The 20,554-nt window shown below is 42.0% G+C and overlaps 1 protein-coding gene across 1 annotated transcript in view; it reads right to left on the bottom strand.

Annotated features, from left to right (window-relative positions):
• Nucleotides 1-20,554, bottom strand: part of LOC135056058 (myosin-4-like) — a 100,266-nt gene that overhangs the window by 73,764 nt on the left and 5,948 nt on the right. The window contains exons 7-19 of the mRNA XM_063960782.1: nt 19,490-19,553; nt 19,076-19,174; nt 17,411-17,514; nt 7,594-7,732; nt 7,003-7,121; nt 6,766-6,915; nt 6,499-6,669; nt 5,381-5,690; nt 4,078-4,145; nt 3,902-3,989; nt 1,891-2,008; nt 1,582-1,705; nt 1,176-1,312 (exon numbers count right to left, since the gene is read on the bottom strand). Coding sequence (XP_063816852.1) covers nt 1,176-1,312; nt 1,582-1,705; nt 1,891-2,008; nt 3,902-3,989; nt 4,078-4,145; nt 5,381-5,690; nt 6,499-6,669; nt 6,766-6,915; nt 7,003-7,121; nt 7,594-7,732; nt 17,411-17,514; nt 19,076-19,174; nt 19,490-19,553 — 1,691 coding nt within the window. The remainder of the gene's footprint in view (nt 1-1,175; nt 1,313-1,581; nt 1,706-1,890; nt 2,009-3,901; nt 3,990-4,077; nt 4,146-5,380; nt 5,691-6,498; nt 6,670-6,765; nt 6,916-7,002; nt 7,122-7,593; nt 7,733-17,410; nt 17,515-19,075; nt 19,175-19,489; nt 19,554-20,554) is intronic.

The raw sequence follows: 20,554 nt of genomic DNA, 5'->3' as shown, positions 1-20,554 counted from the left end.
CCCGAACGGGTGGTAAGCACCTTGGGAGCGCTCCAACTTAGGAGGGCTTCCCTGCTGTATTTGGTCACCGGTGGGGTAGACAAGGGCAGGGGAAAACAAGGGGAGACAGGTATTTTGGTTGAGCTGCGTAGCTCCGAGGCAGCCATCTGCGGTGCCATCTTAGATTGTAATCGCTATAATCATTGTTGCTGTAACCTATTGCTGCTCCTTAGTACAATGGGTATATTTGAAACAAGTGATACTGTAAATAAAATAACTGCTTTTTCTGTTGCTGATTTAGTCAAAAGCAGGCTTGTGGAGAGGTGTTAGAATCCAATTCCTGTTGTGTAGGTGTGAAAGATCTCAGTGTGAGAGGCCTTTGAAGTAGATTTCTTGTGGGGGTAGTGATAACATGTGTCCTGTGGAATGGCTCTTGCAAATTGAAGTGAGCAGTGACCCTTCGGTAAATAAGAGCCTGAATATGCTGTATATTAGTTGATTAATGCAAGAAGTCAGTTATTATTTGCTCAGAGAACAGAGGTGAATGATGTCTAAGTGAGGGGCTGGATGGAGCCAAATATAGGTTGTAGTCCACAGTACCTTGTCTGGGATGTCCAATGCAGAGTACAGTAGATTCCAAACTGAAGGACTTCTCAGTGGAGAGATGCAGAGGTTTCAATCTAGTTTGTATCTCAGTGCAGGAATGCAATCCGTTGGTTTTGATGAGATGTCCGCGTAGAGTAGTACAAGTTAAAGGTAACTCCTTGGATATTTATGATGATTTATAGGTCAGCTGTGGTGAATTTCAGCTGTTTTATGGAGATGATCAGGAGCATGCAAAAGGTGAGGCAGCCATCTTGGTGTTATTTTATTTGGAGAATAAAGGTTTTTGTCATTATGGTTACTGTAGATTTAGATATCAATTTCTTTGTGACATAGCAGCAGTTTTTCCACATCACACATTTCCATTAGAAGAAAGATTCAGCATAAGGATAAATGTAACCACAAGTGGCTACTATATACCCTATACAAATACAAATTCTTTGGTCTTCTTGTGGTATTGTACATATCATTGTGTCTGCATGTATTCCAGGCACACAGTAAATGTTATGCTCTACTGTATATGAGAAAATACTAATACTTTTAATAGTTGAGAAAATACTAATACTTTTAATAGTAATGTGTAAACATTTTACCTCCTTTGTATCATCTTCTTGAACTCTTCCCTCATGAGATACCCTCTACATATAGCCTGGGTGCGTGTGATCAGCTGGGACAGGCGTTCATCTCTCATTTCTTCCAGAAGACCAAGAAGTCCTGCTTTGAAGAACACCTAGAATAACATTTTCCACATGTTTATATATAGAGGACAATACTCCCTGGCCTAAGTCTGTGTGAGTTTAATGTATATTTATGGCACAGAATAGAAAGTTAAAGATATGGAGCATTATATATTTTAGATACACAGGACAGTAAAACACAACGTCATAATAACCTGTGATTTAGCCTGGTGTCTGAAAAGGGATGGGGAACCCTAAATATTGTGCGTTTCACAAGATATACTGTATGTGCAAGAAATATGTGCAAGACAAATATACAAACTTTTGTGTGTCCAAACTTGTACTGGGCGTGATCAATATCTAAAGAGCCAAGTAGCTTCTCGCTGGCCTTCTTGCTGTCAATGAAATGGCCTTCAGGTATGGCACTGGCATTCAGGACCTTATACCTAGCAGGGGAACAAGAATAAATATAAAAAGTCTTAATCGTAAAGTGTTATCAACCTCTGATGACTAGTACTCTTTACCTATTGTAGCCTATTGCTACCTAGCAGGAGCTGACATTTTAAACTCTAAGGTTATACCTCCCCCAAAAAACAAAATGGAAAGGTGTTACATGACAGATTGATTTTACCGTTGCTTAAAGTCCCCATAGTGGACTCTACTTGGAAATCCCTTTCGGCAAATGCGGATTCCTTCCAGCACTCCATTACACCGCAGCTGGTGGATGACAAGATGATTATCCATCGCCCCTATGAATTCAGATAATATAGTATTGTTAGATAATCATTATGTGTCCTCTCTTTTAGTGTTACAGTCCCGAACACCTCACATGTTATTTTGTGCTAATAATTGCAGTGATATCGCTTCGTCTTCTCATTTTATAGCTAAACTATGTCACATTGTCACCAATCCCCAATAAAATTTGAAGACCATGACGCTTAATGATTGACTTACAGTAATTGTATCCATGTGCGGACACAAACTTTACCAACCGATTTTTCCTATATTCTTTATATATAGTAAAATTGCATTATTTGTGACATGTAAATTGCAAAACTTGTGCTGAGTATACATTAAACAATGTGTGCATCCAGTCGATGGCACAACCAATATAATGATACTGTATATCGGTTGGCCATACACACTGAACAATATATTGCACAAGCTCATGATACTGTATATCATTCGTAGAAGTATTTAGAATGCATGCCATCGTTGCCAGGATTGGGCATGCAGCACACCTGATGGGACAACCTAGCAAACAATTCATGCGAGCACGCGATCGCAGATATATACTAGACGAAATAGCTGGTATATCGTTCCCATCCACGTCAGAATGATATATTTTTATTTATTATTATTTATTAAGTTATTTATATAGCGCACACATATTCTGCAGCGCTTTACAGAGAGATATATCGGATGATATATAGTCTAATGTGTATCCAGCATAACATTACAAGCTACATGTACTGTTCTGTAGTTAATACTGTGTTCCTGATTCTGAGTTACATGCTAAGCTGATATTCTTGCAGCTGGCCAATGTTATTTCTTCTGTGCATGTGTCGGAGTTGCACAGTACATGCCTCTCAATTGTTACTACACAGAGATGTATAACGGATTTGGACGCAGGGAGTGTGGATTTCAGTAAGCGTTCCTAAGAGGTATCAAGGGAGTGGGCGTGTCACAGGCACATCATTGACAGCAGCTGTGTGACAAGATGCTCAGCCGCTCAAACAGGAGGTCATGGACCTCATTCAGCTTGGATCGTTATTGAGACAGAAATTGTGATTTTCTCAATCTTGCTTCTGCTAAAAATCGCATGTGAAGAGATGCCCAGAAATGTAAAAGATGCCCACAGATGCAATTGCAGAATTTTGATGCATGCGCAGAAATCGAGTTGCCTCAACAATTGTGGTTGACTCAGGGCTACTCAGAATAATGAGAATGCAGTCTCACCAGTGCCATATTTTTAGTCGCAATCCATTGCAACTGGCATCAGATACACGCCCCGAAAATATCCATGATACGCCTGCATTTTTCTAACCACTCCCCCATAAATGCCATGTTAACACCCACAAACAGTCACTACCTGTCAATCAAATTGCAATCCCTTTTCACTAAATTGCGATCGCAACTTAGCCTTTGCGCGTGCACAATGCAGTCAAAGCGCATGCATAGTCTGACGATAATTGCCCGATTTGCAATTATGCAACTGAAGCTGAATAAGGCACAATGCCCCATGTTCAGATGGAGAAACTGCAAGGGCTGGTGCAAGATTTAATGGTGCAGTGTAAGACGCACTGAGATGGATTTGCATCACTGCAAGATGCTGCAAGTGGGTGTCTCAGTATTCACAAAATCTGCCATGATATTAGCATAAAATGCAGACATATAAGTGTAGGCAGAGCTAATTAATTGCAACTGGGGAAATATTTCTAGGCTTTGAAATTGAAAAATGAAATAGTAAAAGGTACAGATAATTACAGTGACAGTGGCTCTGAGAATCTGCTGTTCTGTGCAAACTATTTTATATTTTAACACTAGTCCAGATTGTTCATAGGACATAGTAAATTTCATTACTATCCCATGTAGAAGTTCCTTAGATAAGCAGCTCTTAAACACCACATATAAAATTTTACCTGGAGTCTTAGTTTCATTTGGAATGAGGCAGCGTACAAAGTGAGGATGAGTCGTCTTCAAATTGGTCATCAGTTTGGTCAAGTTTTCCTGTAGCAGGACAATGGACAAGTCAGAGGAAACTGTTATATGAGCAGACAGGATTTTTCAAAAGAGAAGAATGATGAGAAAACCGTACCCTGAACAGTGCCGACACAGTCTGGAAAGAAGACCCTTTCTTCTTGCCTCCAGCTTTACTTCCAGCAGCTGAATATCAGAAAAACACAAGTGATGTACTGATCTATTTCGTAGGATACTGTCTATTATTCATGTACTTCTTAATGATAATTTATATTAGGAGTAAAAATGAATGAGATGGTTATGGTTAGGAGGGGAGGATTAGGGTTAGGCGACGGGAGGGGAAGGTTACGGTTAGGCTATTGGCAGGGGTGTAGAAAGCACTGATGGACACAGGTACTTTTTTTTGGGGGGGTAGCCTAATTGCAGAAGTGTGGCCATGCCCCTTATGCAAATGAATGTTGGGAAAAATCTTTACGGCACCGTATCTGTGCCCCTCAACCAGGGGCAAATCCAAAGGGGAAAAAATCAATTTGATCGCTCCCTCCCTACCACCCGCACAAATAGTAAAGACTGTTTCTGCAGCTAAGTGGCAACAGCCTCCCTTCCCAACAACAGCCGTGTGTGCTGGCTGGAAGAAAAGCTGATGCTACTGATAGGTAAAAAGGGCGGGAGGATGGTGGCAGATCCTGCCCCCCATCAGACCAGGGTAATTAGTACCCAACCCCCCTCTTGGCGGGACAGTGGCTACGGTAGAGGAGGGTTAGGTTTAGGCTATAGGAGAGAAGGTTTAGTGATAGCACAAAGGGGAGGGTTAGGGTTAGGCAATGGGAGGGGAGGGGAGGGCCAGGGTTAGGCACTAGGGGGATGTTTATGGTTAGGCTATGGGAGGTGAGGTTTAGGATTAGGCACTAAGGGGAGTGGTAGGCTATTGGAGGGGTATGTTAGGGTTAGACTCTAGGCGTCACTGCCACACCCAGCAGACAATGATGAAGCCATACTAGGTCACCACTTGTCAACATTCTAATCATGTCAACATTTCATCAGTTTCAACATGATGAATGTTGACATGGTCAATGTTGTTATTATGACAAGAAAGTTGGTATGCTGCATCTCCCCATTACAACTATGTCAACATTTTCATGTGGATAATGGTGGACGTTGACATGATGAATGCCGACAAAATATACCACACCCCGTAAATACATAGCACTTGCTGAGTAAAGTGGATTTGCTTGATCTGAACTTAGAAATGAAATTATTACTGATACACACATCTGCACACAGCACTCACTGCACTAGAGAGATAATTATTTAGAAAACCCAGACCTGCTGGCATGAGACATACAGTACATTTTTCATACCAAGTGTAATAAAACATTCTGTTTGTGAGTAAAGGATAGGATGGAATAAGTAAGATATACCCTCTTCTGTAATAGTGAAAGTAGAAGAGATTGTGGCAAGAAGTTTGACAGAAGATTTCTGGTACAGTCCAACCACAGTCTCATTCAGGGGGTCCTTGTTCTTGTCCAGCCACCCGGTGACATTGTAATCCACAGTGCCCGCATAATGGACTAGTGAAAAGTGAGCTTCGCTTTTGCCTTTGCCTGGTTTAGGCTTCTGGAAATTGGGCGACTTTCCAAGATGTTGGTCATAGAGCTTGTTCTTAAAGGTAGTATCAGAGGCCTTTGGAAACATACACTCCTCTTCAAGGATTGAAAATATTCCCATTGGCTGTCAGAATAAAGACACATGTGACAAAGCTAGAACGGGCCAGAAAACATCAGAACCTATTACTGACCACTCAACTGTCTTCAACATAAAGCACAGACCTAGAGAAGGCCATATCCAGTCTGCTTTTTCACTAGAAAAGATTTAATCAGCAGAAATAAATTGAGGTAATCTGAATGCTAAAGCTGCTGCGATAAGTACACACATTAACTTTTGGAATGGATGGAGATTAAGTGATGGAGGATATATGCTACAGTATATTCTAATGTGCGACAGGACCAGTTAAACTATGGCAATGTTCTTTGCAAGAGGGGAGTGGCTATGTGATGGGACGAGGCTTAAGACACTATCCATTGTTCCAGTCATGGAACTGTCCCTGATTGACACATGAAGTAATTCATATTATAACCCATTTGCTGTGACCTGGAGATATTATAATTTTAAATACCTCATTTAAGTCGATCCATATAAATTATATATATTTTTACATTTTTAGCTTTAACCTGTCCTGTTCTAAATTATAGTCACGAGTTAAATAAATGTTCTACTTCCTAAAATAAAGTAAAATTATTCCCTTAAGAGCAGGTTAAAAAATTCTATTTGTGATTTTTGGATGGCTTCCTGGACTCTCATATTACGCAATATTAGCTATGCTAACCCCATGGAATTTTAGGTGACATTCTGAACAATTCCATTCCAGTAAACCCATTTGTTGTATACATTGATGTTTACAAACGTCTCACCCTTTCCTTTTGGTCATCATGTCACAATGTTAGTCACTATACAGTAGTAATTTTGTGACCAGAAATACCTTCTCAATAAGTTGAATGCAGGCAGCCAGGTCCATGCCGAAGTCAATGAACTCCCACTCAATTCCTTCCTTCTTATACTCCTCTTGTTCAAGCACAAACATGTGATGGTTGAAGAACTGCTGCAGCTTCTCATTGGTAAAGTTGATGCAAAGTTGTTCAAAAGTGTTGAACTAAACATTCAAAGGAACACATAGCAAAAACTAAACACATGGGAAAAAGAACATAAATATATATAAATTATATCCAGGCTATAGAGTCCAACTTACAGCAAAAATCTCAAATCCAGCAATGTCCAAAACACCAATGAAATACTGCCGGGACTGCTTTGTGTCCAGCTGCTGGTTGATGCGAGTCACCATCCATAAAAACAGTTTTTCATAAACAGACCTGGCCAGGGCACCAGTTGAGTTGTACACCTAGAATATACATATAACCAAATTAATTCATATGCATCTAGTAGCATTGAAGTCAACAGGAAGAACAAGAATTACCACGAGGCTCACCTGCTGTACATTCTGGCTTTTTGTAACAAACTCATTTCCAACTTTAACCCTTGGATTACAAAGAGCTTTAACCAAATCGGATGAATTGAGGCCCATCAAGTATGCAACTTTGTCTGCATCTGAAAAAAAAAGTCTAATCTCATTCAAAGACGGCAAATAACAGATAACACTCTTGGTCATCAAAAAGTGGGCCATTCAGGGTAATTCCTTGAGATGTACACTTTTAAATTTAAAGAAACTTCCAGACCAACATTGAAAAATAAAGCTTTTATTCTTTATTTTTAAAACATTTTTGCTGTATTATTTCTGTCTGTGTCACCACTGCTTAGTAGATAGTTCCATTATGGATTGGTATATATAGATTCCATCATCACCATTCAGTCACAGATTTTTGTCTGGTTTTATGAAAGCATCATGCTTTTCATCTAATTGTAAGAAAACTATCTGGTGGTAGTTTATTTTGTAATGGAGACCTCTTCTTATCACTTCTCCAAAGACCTCACAGATCTCGAAAATGCAGCTCCTACCATGAAAGAAGTGTTCGCATCTGTAATCTATGACTTTCAGTATTTCACCAAACATCCTTCTCACCTTCTGTGCCATCTGGTTCAGCCTGATCCTCACGTGGCTTCTGCTTAAACTTCATATTACCATAGTGCATTACAGCACCTGTCAGTTTATAGATCCCCATCTTCTCCTCTTGATTAAAGCCTAGGATATCTATAGCCTCCTGAGATGACAATATAAATGTGATTTAGCCACAACACTAAACCAAGCAAAAGTCAAGGGTAGGTGTTTGGGGGTGGGGGTACGTGATGTTGTTTATTTCTAAATAGGAAACCTCAAATGATCCATCCTTTAGTTAGTTCAACCTATCTTTTTATCTTTTTGTTTAAGGAAAATGACAAGTTGGCAACAAGGTAATGCCAATGAGTATCTGTTCTTTGAAATATGTTAGAAGAGTCCTTCATTTGTATTGGAGTTGTACTTGTTCTATCTACCCAACTTTAGGCTGTTATATTTGTTGCTGTCTAAAAATATGGGGTCTTGCTGGAGTGTGTGCCTTAGGGTGAAATATATTAATGATTGCATTTAATGTGTTCATTACTGTACATCATCAAGTACTGTAGTTTATGACTTTAAACAATGCTGTATCTATGTCTAGGAAAAAACATTACCAGTACTACAGTATGTGATGAATCTGTTCTTATGTAATACAAGAAATTAGGATGTGGATTGTTGTTTAGACAAATGGAAACTGAGGGGTCAATCCAATTAGGTGCGAGACCATGTGTTTGTTTCATGAAACTTGCAGACTTCGCACAAATGCACTTACCGGAGAATTTGCTAATTCAAATATGAATGCCTATTCGTGGTACTCGCGCAAGGGATGTGCAAATTTTCTACAAAATGTGATGTGGGAGAAGTACATGAAAAAGTGGGGAGACCTTCCTAGACCCCAGAAAAGGAAAATAGTAGACGCTTTCAAAAGGTTCAAGTGGCTGATTTGTGTTTTTTGTTAAGAAAGTAAACAAGACTTCCGGTTCCGGCTTCATGGAGACCTGAGCTCCGTTTTGAGCTCCGTCCCCCGCTCCCCATCAGACACCTTTTACTAGGCTTTTAAAGCCTCGTTTTGAGCCCGGAATCCTCCTGCAGTGACCTTGCACCTCCGTAGCCAATATGGACCGCTTTTTAGCACCGCTGACGCCGCAACCCCAAACGGACCAGCAGCAGCCGCCGCAGCCTCCACGCCAGGAGAAGCGCCGGGCTGCAGGGACCATGCAGGCAGACTCTGCAGTGGAGAGTGCACCCCCTCTGCATAAGAAATCCGCGGCCGAAGGACCTGGGGGACACGTGAGTGCGGGCTGCGATGCCCCTGTGACCTACTCAGAGGTGGTAGCAGCCATTACAGCTACCATGACTCCCCTTCTATCCAAAGCAGTAGCTGATATCACTAGTCAGCTACAACATTTGACCCACAGGGTTTCTAACACGGAACAACAGATCAGCGTAGTATCCCATGACATAGGAGACTTGCAACACACCGTGAAACGTCTCACTAACGATTCCTATCAGATGTGGAACAAGATAGACGATATTGAGAACAGATCGCGTCGAAATAATATTAGGCTGGTCGGCCTCCCTGAATCTATCAAGGGGCCCGCTATGGCCCATTTTGTCCGCAACACTCTACCCTCGCTTTTAGGCATAGAGGCGGTTTGCCAGGACATGGTAATAGAGAGGGTCCATAGGGTAGGACCGACTCCGACCCCCAACAGGCCGAGACCCCGCGTTACCCTGTTCCGCTGCTTAAATTACCTACACAAAATGGAGATATGGTCGGCCTCTCGCAAAGCTAAATCTTTGTCATGGGAAGGACATAAGCTTCATATTTTTCAAGACTACTCCGCTGAATTATCACGGGCCAGGAAATCCTTTTCCCCTGTTTGCTCTCAATTAGTCGCTGAAGGGCGCAAATTTGGCCTGTTATATCCTGCCAGGCTTCGCATTTATGACGGGTCTTCATTTAAGGACTTTTCCACCCCGCCTGACGCTGTGGCTTACCTCCAGGAGCTGTCCCAGGCCAAGGATGCAGACATCTCTGATTCAGCTAAATGAAGGACTGTGCTCCTTGTTCTAAACTGCCTTATTAAGTTCTCCCTGTTCTGCATGATCCCATGTCTGTTTAGTGATTTCAGAGTTTAAACCGCTAATTTTTTTTTTTTTTCTCACTCCACATTTAGTGGCTCATTTTCTCTACATTATATGTTATCTTAATGTTCTTAGGTGTAACACGCTGCCAGGACCTACGGGCCCCAGTTATACAGTTATACAGTTTTACATCAGTATTTTGTAATACGTTAGGGATCGGGGGGCGGACACGCCCCATCGTGCTGGATGTGTGTCCTTTTTGATATGTTACTCTATGTGCTTTTACTTGGAAGTCTGGCATCAAATGCTGGCATTTGTATGCCTCTTTTCATTTATGCTCCCTATCTCCCCTCCCGCACACCCCTCCCCTCCTTCACTACCTGGTATCCCCCTCCAATCCCAGGGGGCGCTGTCCTACCCTATGTAACTTGGCGAGACTGTATGATATCCTTCGACATCGTTATGCTAAAAGTTCCCCTCTGTGTCTTTTTACGCTTTAAGATGATGTTTCTTTTTTTCCCTGTTCCCTGCAGGGATGCCTAGTCTACGCTATGCAACCTGGAACGTTGGAGGAATTAATTCTCCGGCGAAACGCAGGAAAATATTGATTTTCTTACAAAAATCTGGCGTGGACGTGGCATTCCTCCAGGAAACTCATCTGACTCCCGCTGAATCTGCAAAATTGGGAATGCTAGGATGGTCTGTATTGGCGTCTTCTTCCTACAGTTCCAAGGCAAGAGGAGTGGTTATTCTGGTAAAACGTAACCTGGCTCATGAGGTACACCGCGTTGTTACTGACGATACAGGTAGATATGTGGTGGTCTCGGTGGATATATTGGGCAGGAGACTCACGCTGGCTAATGTATATATTCCCCCTCCCTACTCTAAGTCATATTTCCAGAGCTTGATTACCCTTCTGACCCCCTTCATGGGTGACAATTTGATCATTGGTGGAGACTTTAACCTGATTTCTTCCTCCATATTAGACAGATCAAACACCCGCGGGACCCCTCCTCCACTCCCTAAGGTTGGCATCCCCCTCTTCACCTCCACCTTACAGGTTATTGACCTGTGGAGAGCCCTATACCCAACAGAACGAGAGTACACCTGTCTCTCAGCGGCGCACGGCTCTCTCTCTCGCATCGACTATTTCTTCATCTCTCATGCTCTTTTCCCTCAGGTCACAGACTGCTCTATCGCCCCCATCTCTCTGTCAGACCATGCTATGATTTCCTTGACTATCCACTTTCCAGATGACGGAGACACGACTAGGTTATGGAAATTTCCAAATAGATTCTGTCATTCTGATACTTTCAAGTCCTTCTTGGAGGCTGCTTGGGACGACTTTTACTCTACCAATTCTGAACATCTTCAGACGAATCCCTTTCTGTTCTGGATGTCAGCGAAAGCAGTTCTCAGAGGGGCGATTATGTCCTTTACCGCAGCCTCCAACAAGAACTATTCAAAGCAGTATCTGGCGCTCCAGAACGCCCTCACTGCGGCCTTTCAGGCATACAAACAAATGCCTTCACCAGTCACTAAGCAAACATATCTACTCACAAAAACCCACTTTGACGAACACATTTCCGAAATGGGAAATAAATACCTTTTTTCTGTCCACTACAAGTTCCACAAATTCGGGAACAAGTCTGGCCGCTTACTCTCTAACTTACTTCGTGGCACATTTTCACCTGCCGTGGTTCACCCTCTCCGCACACAGCAAGGCACACTGACTTCCACAAACAAACAGATTGCACATATTATGCAGTCTTATTTCTCACAATTATACTCAACCACCATTCCAAACACCCCGCAACCGCCTTCGCCACCTTCACACCCCTCGACATCCTGCTCTCAACCGCCACACCCTCCCCCCATCCCCGCTGACAAGTCTACCAACCCCCCTTTCTCTTGGGAAGCCCTACCTTACCCTGCTCTTACAGATGACATGGCCACTCAACTTCTATCCCCGATCACTATCACTGAAGTCCGATCAGCGATCAAACAATTAAAACCCAATAAGGCCCCTGGCCCTGACGGCTATAGTGGGGAGTTCTATAGACTCCTCTCCCATAAATTTGACTCCATTTTGGTAGACATTTTCAATTCATTATTACTAGCTCAGACTCCCCCACCTCACTTTAATTCGGCACTCCTCAAATTGCTCCCTAAACCAGGCAGAGATTTATCCCTCCCAGGCTCCTATCGACCAATATCTTTGCTAAACTTAGATTATAAATTGTTCGCCAAGATACTGGCCGACCGTCTGAAACTCATACTCCCCCACATTGTTCACCCTGATCAGACAGGCTTCATTGCAGGAAGACACTCGGTGGTCAATGTGAGAAGGGTGATAGCAGCCTTACACTCCTGCCACGATGACATGTCCTCTTCTGGATATGCCATCATATCCTTGGACGCGGAAAAGGCCTTCGACCTCGTCGAATGGCCTCACCTCTACGCAACCCTGACACGATTTAAATTCCCTGATGCGTTTATAAAGGCTATCCGTGCACTATATTCAGCCCCGGCCACTCAAATTTCGTGCAACGGTCTCCTTTCCAACCCCTTCTATATAGAAAAAGGTACTAGACAGGGGTGCCCTCTCTCCCCACTCCTCTTTGCCATCGCTCTAGAACCTCTAGCATTAGCTCTTAGGCTTTCCCCTTCCATTACTGGCATCTCTGTCGGTAACACTGAGCTTAAAGTCGCCCTGTTCGCTGACGACATGTTGTTATTTGTCTCAAACCCTCTCACGTCAGTCCCGGAAATCCTGCGTTTGATTTCAGACTTTGGTGAAACGGCTGGTTATAAGATCAATGTCACAAAATCAGAATTACTTCCTATACACGTCCCCCCTGCCACACTATCCTCTCTCACTCAAGCATCACCCTTCACGATCACTCAGTCCCATTTTAAATACCTTGGGGTAAATATTGCACGTGATATTGCACGGATCTACGAAATCAACTTCACACCGGCCATTAAAGCCGTGCTTACTAAGCTAGAGGGATGGGCTACCCTTCCGCTCTCATTGCTTGGGAGGATTGCAGTCCTCAAATCGATAATATTTCCCAAAGTCTTTTATATTATGCAATCTCTTCCATTCAGTCTCAGAGAAGCGGATGGCGCTGTATTGCGCAAAGCTATGACCCGATTTATATGGCATGGGAAGAAACCAAAAGTGGCCTTTGCAAAACTAGTAATGGACAAGTCACTGGGCGGACTGGGTGTCCCGGACTTTCTTTCTTACTCTCTTACAATCTTTCTCCGATATGCAGCTGATTGGCTTTTAGGAAAAAGCACATACACTGACTTGGCTCTAGATACTGATGCTTTTCGACCATATTCCCCATGTGCCCTCCTACACACCAAAAAAACTGACATACCTTCTTCAATCCTGAAACACCCTCTATTCCGAGACACGTACTTAAGCTGGGTGAAATTACACAGAAAACTCAAATCTGACCACACTGTTTCCTCTTATATATCCCTTTGGGGAAACCCTTCTTTTCCTCCTTCCCTTCACAATGCTCTTTTTGTCCGATGGCGGGAGAGGGGGCTGTGTGCTGCTTCACAGGTCTTCGACCCGGGTGGCCACATGGCTCAATTTACAACACTGAGAGACAGGTACTCTATTCCGTCCTCCCACTTCTATATGTATCTACAAGTGAGACACTACCTCCATTCATTGCACATCGACTCTATCCCCTCGTCTCCCTCTTCCCCTCTAGCAAAAGTTCTAAAGCACTGGGAATCCCATCCCTACAAACTAAAGCAAATTTACTCACTCATTGTAAATATCCCAGCCTTGCCATACATTCCCAGACTGGTTGCCTCCTGGCAAGCAGACATCCCAAGCGTGACCTCCTGTGACCTCCTCTTAGACCACCACCACCGGACCATGTCAATTCTTAGTTCTGCGTACCTACAAGAGGTACATGTAAAATCCATCCATAGAGCATACTTGCCTCCCTTTGAACAGATACACATTGATCCTGCAATCCCTAATAGGTGCCCTAAATGTAAAGGAGCTAAAGCCTCTTTCTACCACTGCCTTTGGAGCTGTATCAGAATCCAACGCTTCTGGAACAAATTATTTGTGTTCATAAATACCCATTTCCACATGGCACTGAGACCAGACCCGCTGGCATGTCTTTGCATAAATTTCTCTATATGGAGATCAGAAAAAGGGATTAGCCTACTTTTCCCTATGTTGACCATGTTGTTTACAATAACCAAAAAGGCAATTCTGAAACATTGGGTTGTTAGATCGACCCCCTCCTTAGCTGAAGTTCAGAAAATCATGCTACAATATTTATACTTTGATCGAAGGTCCACTCTTCTTACGGGTCCCTCTGGCCTCGCCGGGTTCAACAAAAAATGGGGCCCCTATATGGCTACACTAGACCAGACCACTCAATCCACGATAATTGCAGCATTTGAAAATTCTCAGTGGAAAATGTCCAGATAACCTAACTTCATTCTTCTCCTACTCCTATTCTTCTTTTTCTCTCCTCGTCAATCTTATAGAATCTAATAGAGTCCTTCTCCTCTCGTCTTATATATATTCTACATGCCTAGCTTGTCATCATATTTAATAATGTAATAGTATACCAGCTCAGTTACAATTAACTGATTAGGAACTATGTATAATGATGTATGTTTGTATGTTCATAACCCCACCCTAACAGGGCTCTTCAGCCTTTGATGGGCCGACAGCTCCCCGACCTTCCACCCCCCCCCCTCCCACCCCCCACCCCCCACCCCATGCTTGACTATACTTCCATATTTTTCCTACTGCATATTGTTGTTTGGCTTAAACAATCTTGTATTGATCCATTCTTCATGCGTTCCCTATGTTCTAGAGATCGCCACATTATGATGTTGATGTTTTATTGTCAAACGCATATTTTTCATATATGGAAAACCTCAATAAAAATCAGTTCTTTAAAAAAAAAAAAAGAAAGTAAACAATTTAAAAAGCATATGAATTTAGTTTAATTTAGAATAAAACAAAAGATGCTAAAATGAAAAGAACAAAAATGTGCTTTTGGGGTATTTGTGGCCAGTGTAAAGTAAAAATATATAAACAAAATATATATTTTGGCTGAAATAAATGATTACATTAAATTTGGGGTGCATAATCTAACAAAAAAGTTGGTTTTAGGGTAATTTGAGGCCAATTATTTACTATTATTGACCCAATTAAGCTTACTAAAAACTTCCACATTTGTCATGGGGCGGGGGGGGGGGCTAAGGGGGGTGTTGGAAGGGGGTTGTAACTTGGAAGGGGTTCTGGAGAATGTCCCAACAGTTTTAATGTAAAATAATGATTTTTCCTTCCTTTTCAGACCTTCAGGATGGCACGCATGAAAAAATGCAAATTTACTCTGAGAGAAGCAAAATTTTGTAATTGGATCGCAAATGCAGTTCATGTTGTAAGTGCATACTTCTGAAGAAACAGCCATTGACATTTGGCTGAGAAACACGTCAAGAGTTGCTCCTAATAGTGTGGACACTAGTATCTGGAGGCGGCATAGAAGTCTCCACAGAAGCTCCTGTCATTACAATTGGGTTGGATATTGAGAGCCCAGCTGAGAGCACAGCCGCTTGTCCCGAGGGTTTAATACAGCCAATACAGCTAACGCTGTTAGGTGTCTATTCATGAAGCAGTGAAAAGAGTGGAGAAAAGAACCAGTGGAGAAGTTAACCAAGGCAACCAATCTGCTTTGAAGGGACCCTTTATCATGTACATTCTTTAAAATGTAAGGGAGATGCTGATTGGTTGCCATGAGCGACTTATCCACTGGTCTGTTTTTACACTCTTTTCACTGCTTCATGAATAGACCGCTTAGTGTGATCCGGACATCGGGAGGCGGGCCATTAGATCTCCAACGGCAGTGAGGCGGCGGGGTGCTTCACGGGACAGAGACAAATGCCTGGCAGGAGGCGTAGCCGCTAGTAATACCGTGCCGGACATCGGGAGGCGGCCGTCAGATCTCCAACGGCTGTGAGGCGGCAGAGTGCTTCACGGGACGGAGACAAACGCCTGGCAGGAGGTGCAGCCGCTGGCAATATCGGTGAGATACAGCTATTTACAATCTTTATACAGCCCGATTGATGAGCCACATTTCTACTGGGGAGCACGCTAACATAATATCATCAAACAGGAGCCTAATTACACATGCTGGTTTAAATATTACAGACGGGGACGCCCGTTAGAAACTTTTCTAATTATCCGGTTTGAGCATTCCCGGTGAGGAGATCAACTGGCTGGCAAGGTGTTACTGCTCTATTTACAACTAAAGCGGGCTCAATCTCCAGTGACATTGCTAACAACCCAGAGTTATATCACTATCCCAGCGAGAGGATTCGAGCAAACAATTAAATTGATCATATCTCTCTAGATATGCTTGGGACAGTGATTTACTAATCATATAACCTCTAGGAGGTTGTTTCTATAAATTCAAGGCTGGTGATTGTTCTATTTGATGCCCATTGTGGGAGAATATTTATAATAATTACCTATTTTAGCTATTGATACAATTGTTGCTTTATAATAAGGGGAATTTGTTGTATTGAAATTGTATCCACTGTGCACAGTTGTGTTACAACTAAGTATTGCGAAGACAAAAGTAGTCTTGGGAATACTATGATGTCCACTGGTTATAGTTGGATCTCTTATATATAGAGACCTGTAGGATTGATATTAAATGTGAATTTCATATGGTTTTGGTGATTTTAATATTTAAAAATAAAATATTCCTTAAAATTGGACAGCGCTTTCAATTCTTGCTTATTGTTCAATTAAAATATATTGGGACGCAACACCCCAATTATTTGAGGGCAGCAGTCCGCTTTTAAGAGGAGTTGAATTAATGGTAAGAGTTTTGTGGGAGTTGGATAACTGACACACGAATTTCAGCATAGCGCTTTCTTATATTTTGGTTTGCAGTTCATGTTGTGAATTTACTGCAGAAATGGCTTGCACAGGACCACTATCACCAACTCGCACTTAATTGAATTGACCCCTAAGAATAAAGTCTAAGCAAAAACATAAAATAAAAATAACAAATAATCAGCAGAACATTATAACACATCTACAATGTTAGTAAACACATGCATGTGTTAATACATATCTATGCAACACTAGGTAAGGACTAAATGTAAATAAGCCTGAGCTTAGTGTGTGGCACAGGATCATATGGAACATAAATAGTCCCAGATATCTAGCTGTCCTGGTGATACCTCCCCTGGCCAAAAAGCAATATTGTAGCCAACAGGCTATAGTGACTTACGCCATCAAAATACTGGGTGGTACTCAGTATGTCGGCTGTTGGGATCCCAGCGCTCAGTATACTGGCGCCGAAATCCCAACACCTGGCATACCGGTAACTATTCTCCCTCTTGGGGCTCCACAACCCCCCTGGAGGGAGAATAAATAGCGTGGCGCGCTTAGTGCGCCACTATGCCCGCCGCATGGCGAGCGCAGCAAAGCGCTTATTTGCGCTTGCCCAGCTGCCGGCATGCTGGCAGTCAGGATCCTGGCACCAGTTTGCTGGCCGCCGGAAGCTTTCAAGAGCGTAATACATTTCAGCAGACCACCGCCCCACAGAAACCTATGGAGACTGGTGTGCCGTGGGACTGTAATATATAATTAGACACCTAAATCACTGAAATATTCTAATGACTCTCATCTAAAATGTAAACTGTAGAATGTAGCTGCAAGCACAGCATGTTCCATGTTACTTACATCAGTAGCTATAAGCTCTGCCGCATCATCTATACTTGGGACAGATATTTCTCCCAGGCTGGTGTAATGGTAATCGTAGGGATTGGTTGTTATCAGCAGCATTTCTGAAAAAGTAGATCATCATTAAACCTTCTATTGGATGAGGGATGTCATGTGTGCAAATCACTTAATAAACACAATATAATAATAAAGACACAGAGACATCCATTTGACAGAGAAATTATTAGCTATTCATTTATTATTTATTTGAATATATATTTAAGGGGAAAGTATGGTGGCAAAGAAAGGATGGCCAGAATCAGCACAGTCCACAATGTAAAATAACAACAAGCAAAATACATTGTAGGCAGATACCACCCCAGCTGCACAAACACAATTATAACACAACAAGGGTATCCATTTGAAACCTTAACCTGACTACCCACCCGGAAGGGTGATGATGCTGTCCCCATCAGGGTGGTACATCCAACTAGCCAGTTAATGTAAGGAGTGCACCCAAATTTAAATAATTACACCCAGATTAGTGTCCTGCCATTCATTCCCACCATAGCAATGTCCTGACCACAGAACCGCTGCACGGCCACCATACTGAGCTAAACCATTAAAGCAATGACCCAAAAGAGATCCTCAATAAACAATAAAAGCCCCTCCATGGTCAAATGGACCCAATCGGTTTGATATAACAAGTAATGAAAATTAAATGAAATACATGATTGCGGGGTAACACCTCCACTATTTTCAAGAACAAATGTAGCCACTGCCCCATTAATCTTTTCCCGTCTTTATCTATGGCAACAAAATCCCTAACACCAAGCTAAACCAGCCTGGGCACAATGAAGGACCTTATCACTTTACAGGAAGGTAAGTCGCTACCACAAGTGCAAGGTTATCAATAATACAGCATCACAAATCCACAGCCATTGTCTTCCCCAGATAGTTGCCACCCAAATGGATAACCAATACCTGGGGAACACCAAAACGCCTAGCAAGTTCCAACAATCTTGCTCCAAAAGAATGCTAGTGCATATCTATAAAGCCAATCCAACACTCCCTGGGGCTAATTCAGATGTGGTTGTGGTTGCTATCACTGCTGCTTATGTAGAAGCAGCAGTGATAGCACTAATATGGTAATGCAGCAGGAGGCGTCACATCGGAGTGCAAGAACAACCGGATCCAATTTAGGCCCCTCCCGTCAGGCCCTGGAAAAACAGAAGCTCCATTAGAATCCATTCTTTGAAAAGGTCAAATTTTAATACTAGAATACTGTAGGAGGAAAGACTGGAACAAAAGGACGTTGGCCCAAAGGCTTTCTTTAAATAAAGTCTGACACAAGCACACCTCTTTAACATATTGCAGGCAGCCTGCAAGATTTAAGGCACTCACTACATCAGGAAGTTTAGATTATAGGGAAAGATGTATTAAATCTTGGAGATAGATAAAGTGAAGAGAGATAAAGTACTAACCGCAGCTCCTAACTGTAATTTTTCAAACACAGCCCGTAAAATGACAGTTAGAAGCTGATTGGTTGGTACTTTATCTGTAGATAGATAGATAGATAGATAGATAGATAGATAGATAGATAGATAGATAGATAGATAGAGTAGATCAGTTCATCAACGTTTCAGTTAAGAACACCAGGATGAATAAAAAAAACAAAAAACTTACCAACTATATCCGGCTTTTTATTGGACTGAATCTGATAAAATATATGGTAGCTCCGCTCATTTGGTAGTTGAAAGGTTACTCTGGACTTTTCCAGCAAATCTGCGGCAATATGCATATATTTAGGTATATTTTAAAGTACAAATCATAAGCATTAATTACTCTTCTTAGAGGTCAGGAAAGATAACATTATAATTTTTTAAATAATATACAAAATGATCTTTGCATTTATTCCTAAAATTTAATTTGGGCATATATAAAGGTAAAAGTATCCTTAAGAACACAAAATTATGTACACATAAATATATACAATATTTAACTTACCAGAAAAAGGCAAATTTAATTAGTTTGTTGATGTTTTAGCACAGCTTCATGGAATAACCTATAATAATAATTAGAATAGTCTAGCTCACTTACACGTTTCAATATCCGCTGATGATAGTTTTCCTGTTGCTCCAAAGTGAATACGGATGAATTTACCCTGTGTTGATTAAACAAAAAATTAGTACAATTCTACTAGTTACAAATCTCCAAAGATTGACACACACATTGAACATTTTTGTGATTTCTTCACTTGGTATTCTTTAAAAATGTATATATGAGCCAGCCATAGTGTCTGATTCAGGGTTGTACACAATGCCGATATTTACCGAGGTGAGCAATTATCTGCTGACTGCACATGCATCATGGTTGCACTGAACACGCCCAGTGATTACTTAGCAACAACGGTCGGAGAGAGGATTTATTCGCTAAGTGATTGACAGCAAGGGCCATTTGGGGGAGATAACGGGGAGTGTCTGCAGAAATGCAGGCGTGTCACAACCATTTTAGGGGAATGGCTCCGCCTGCAACTGCTATCACATAGGCAGAAAACATGGCGCCAGTACCCCAGTTCCCGGGACCATAGAGTTACTCTGGTGACTGAGATATTGGCATGCCTATATTCTGTGTGCAACCACGTCTGTATCTACATATGAAATGCTATTCTACAGTGTTTTTCAGGAAAAACACTGTAATGTAGCCTTCCGTATGCAGATACAGGAAAACACTGTAACGTAGACTTCCATATGCAGATACAGGAAAAACTCTAATATAGCATTCCGTGTGCAGATACAGAAAAACACTGTACCGTTGCATTTCATATGCAGGTACAGGAAAACACTAACGTAGCATTCTGTGTACAGATACAGGAAAACACTATTGTGGCATTCTATGTGCAGATGAAGGTGCGGTCGCACAAAGAATGTGATTTAACTTGGTCCTTAAATTGCACCTTTTTAATTAAGAAGGCGCAGCAGCACCTTTTTTTCTTAAGGAGACTTACGGCTGCTTGCTTGAGCATAGATATGCTGGTTAAGTTTTATCGCAGTATAGTAGAGAGTGTCTTGATTTATGGGATTACAGTATGGTACTGGAACTGTACTGTAGCTGAGCGTATTGCCTTAGAACGTGTGGTCAGGACTGCAGGCAGGGTCATTGGCG

This window comes from Pseudophryne corroboree, chromosome 3 (assembly GCF_028390025.1).
Source record: "Pseudophryne corroboree isolate aPseCor3 chromosome 3, aPseCor3.hap2, whole genome shotgun sequence".
NCBI classification, from domain to species: domain Eukaryota; kingdom Metazoa; phylum Chordata; class Amphibia; order Anura; family Myobatrachidae; genus Pseudophryne; species Pseudophryne corroboree.
The sequence above is the reverse complement of the archived record's forward strand: the minus strand, read 5'-3'. Positions and strand labels throughout refer to the sequence as shown.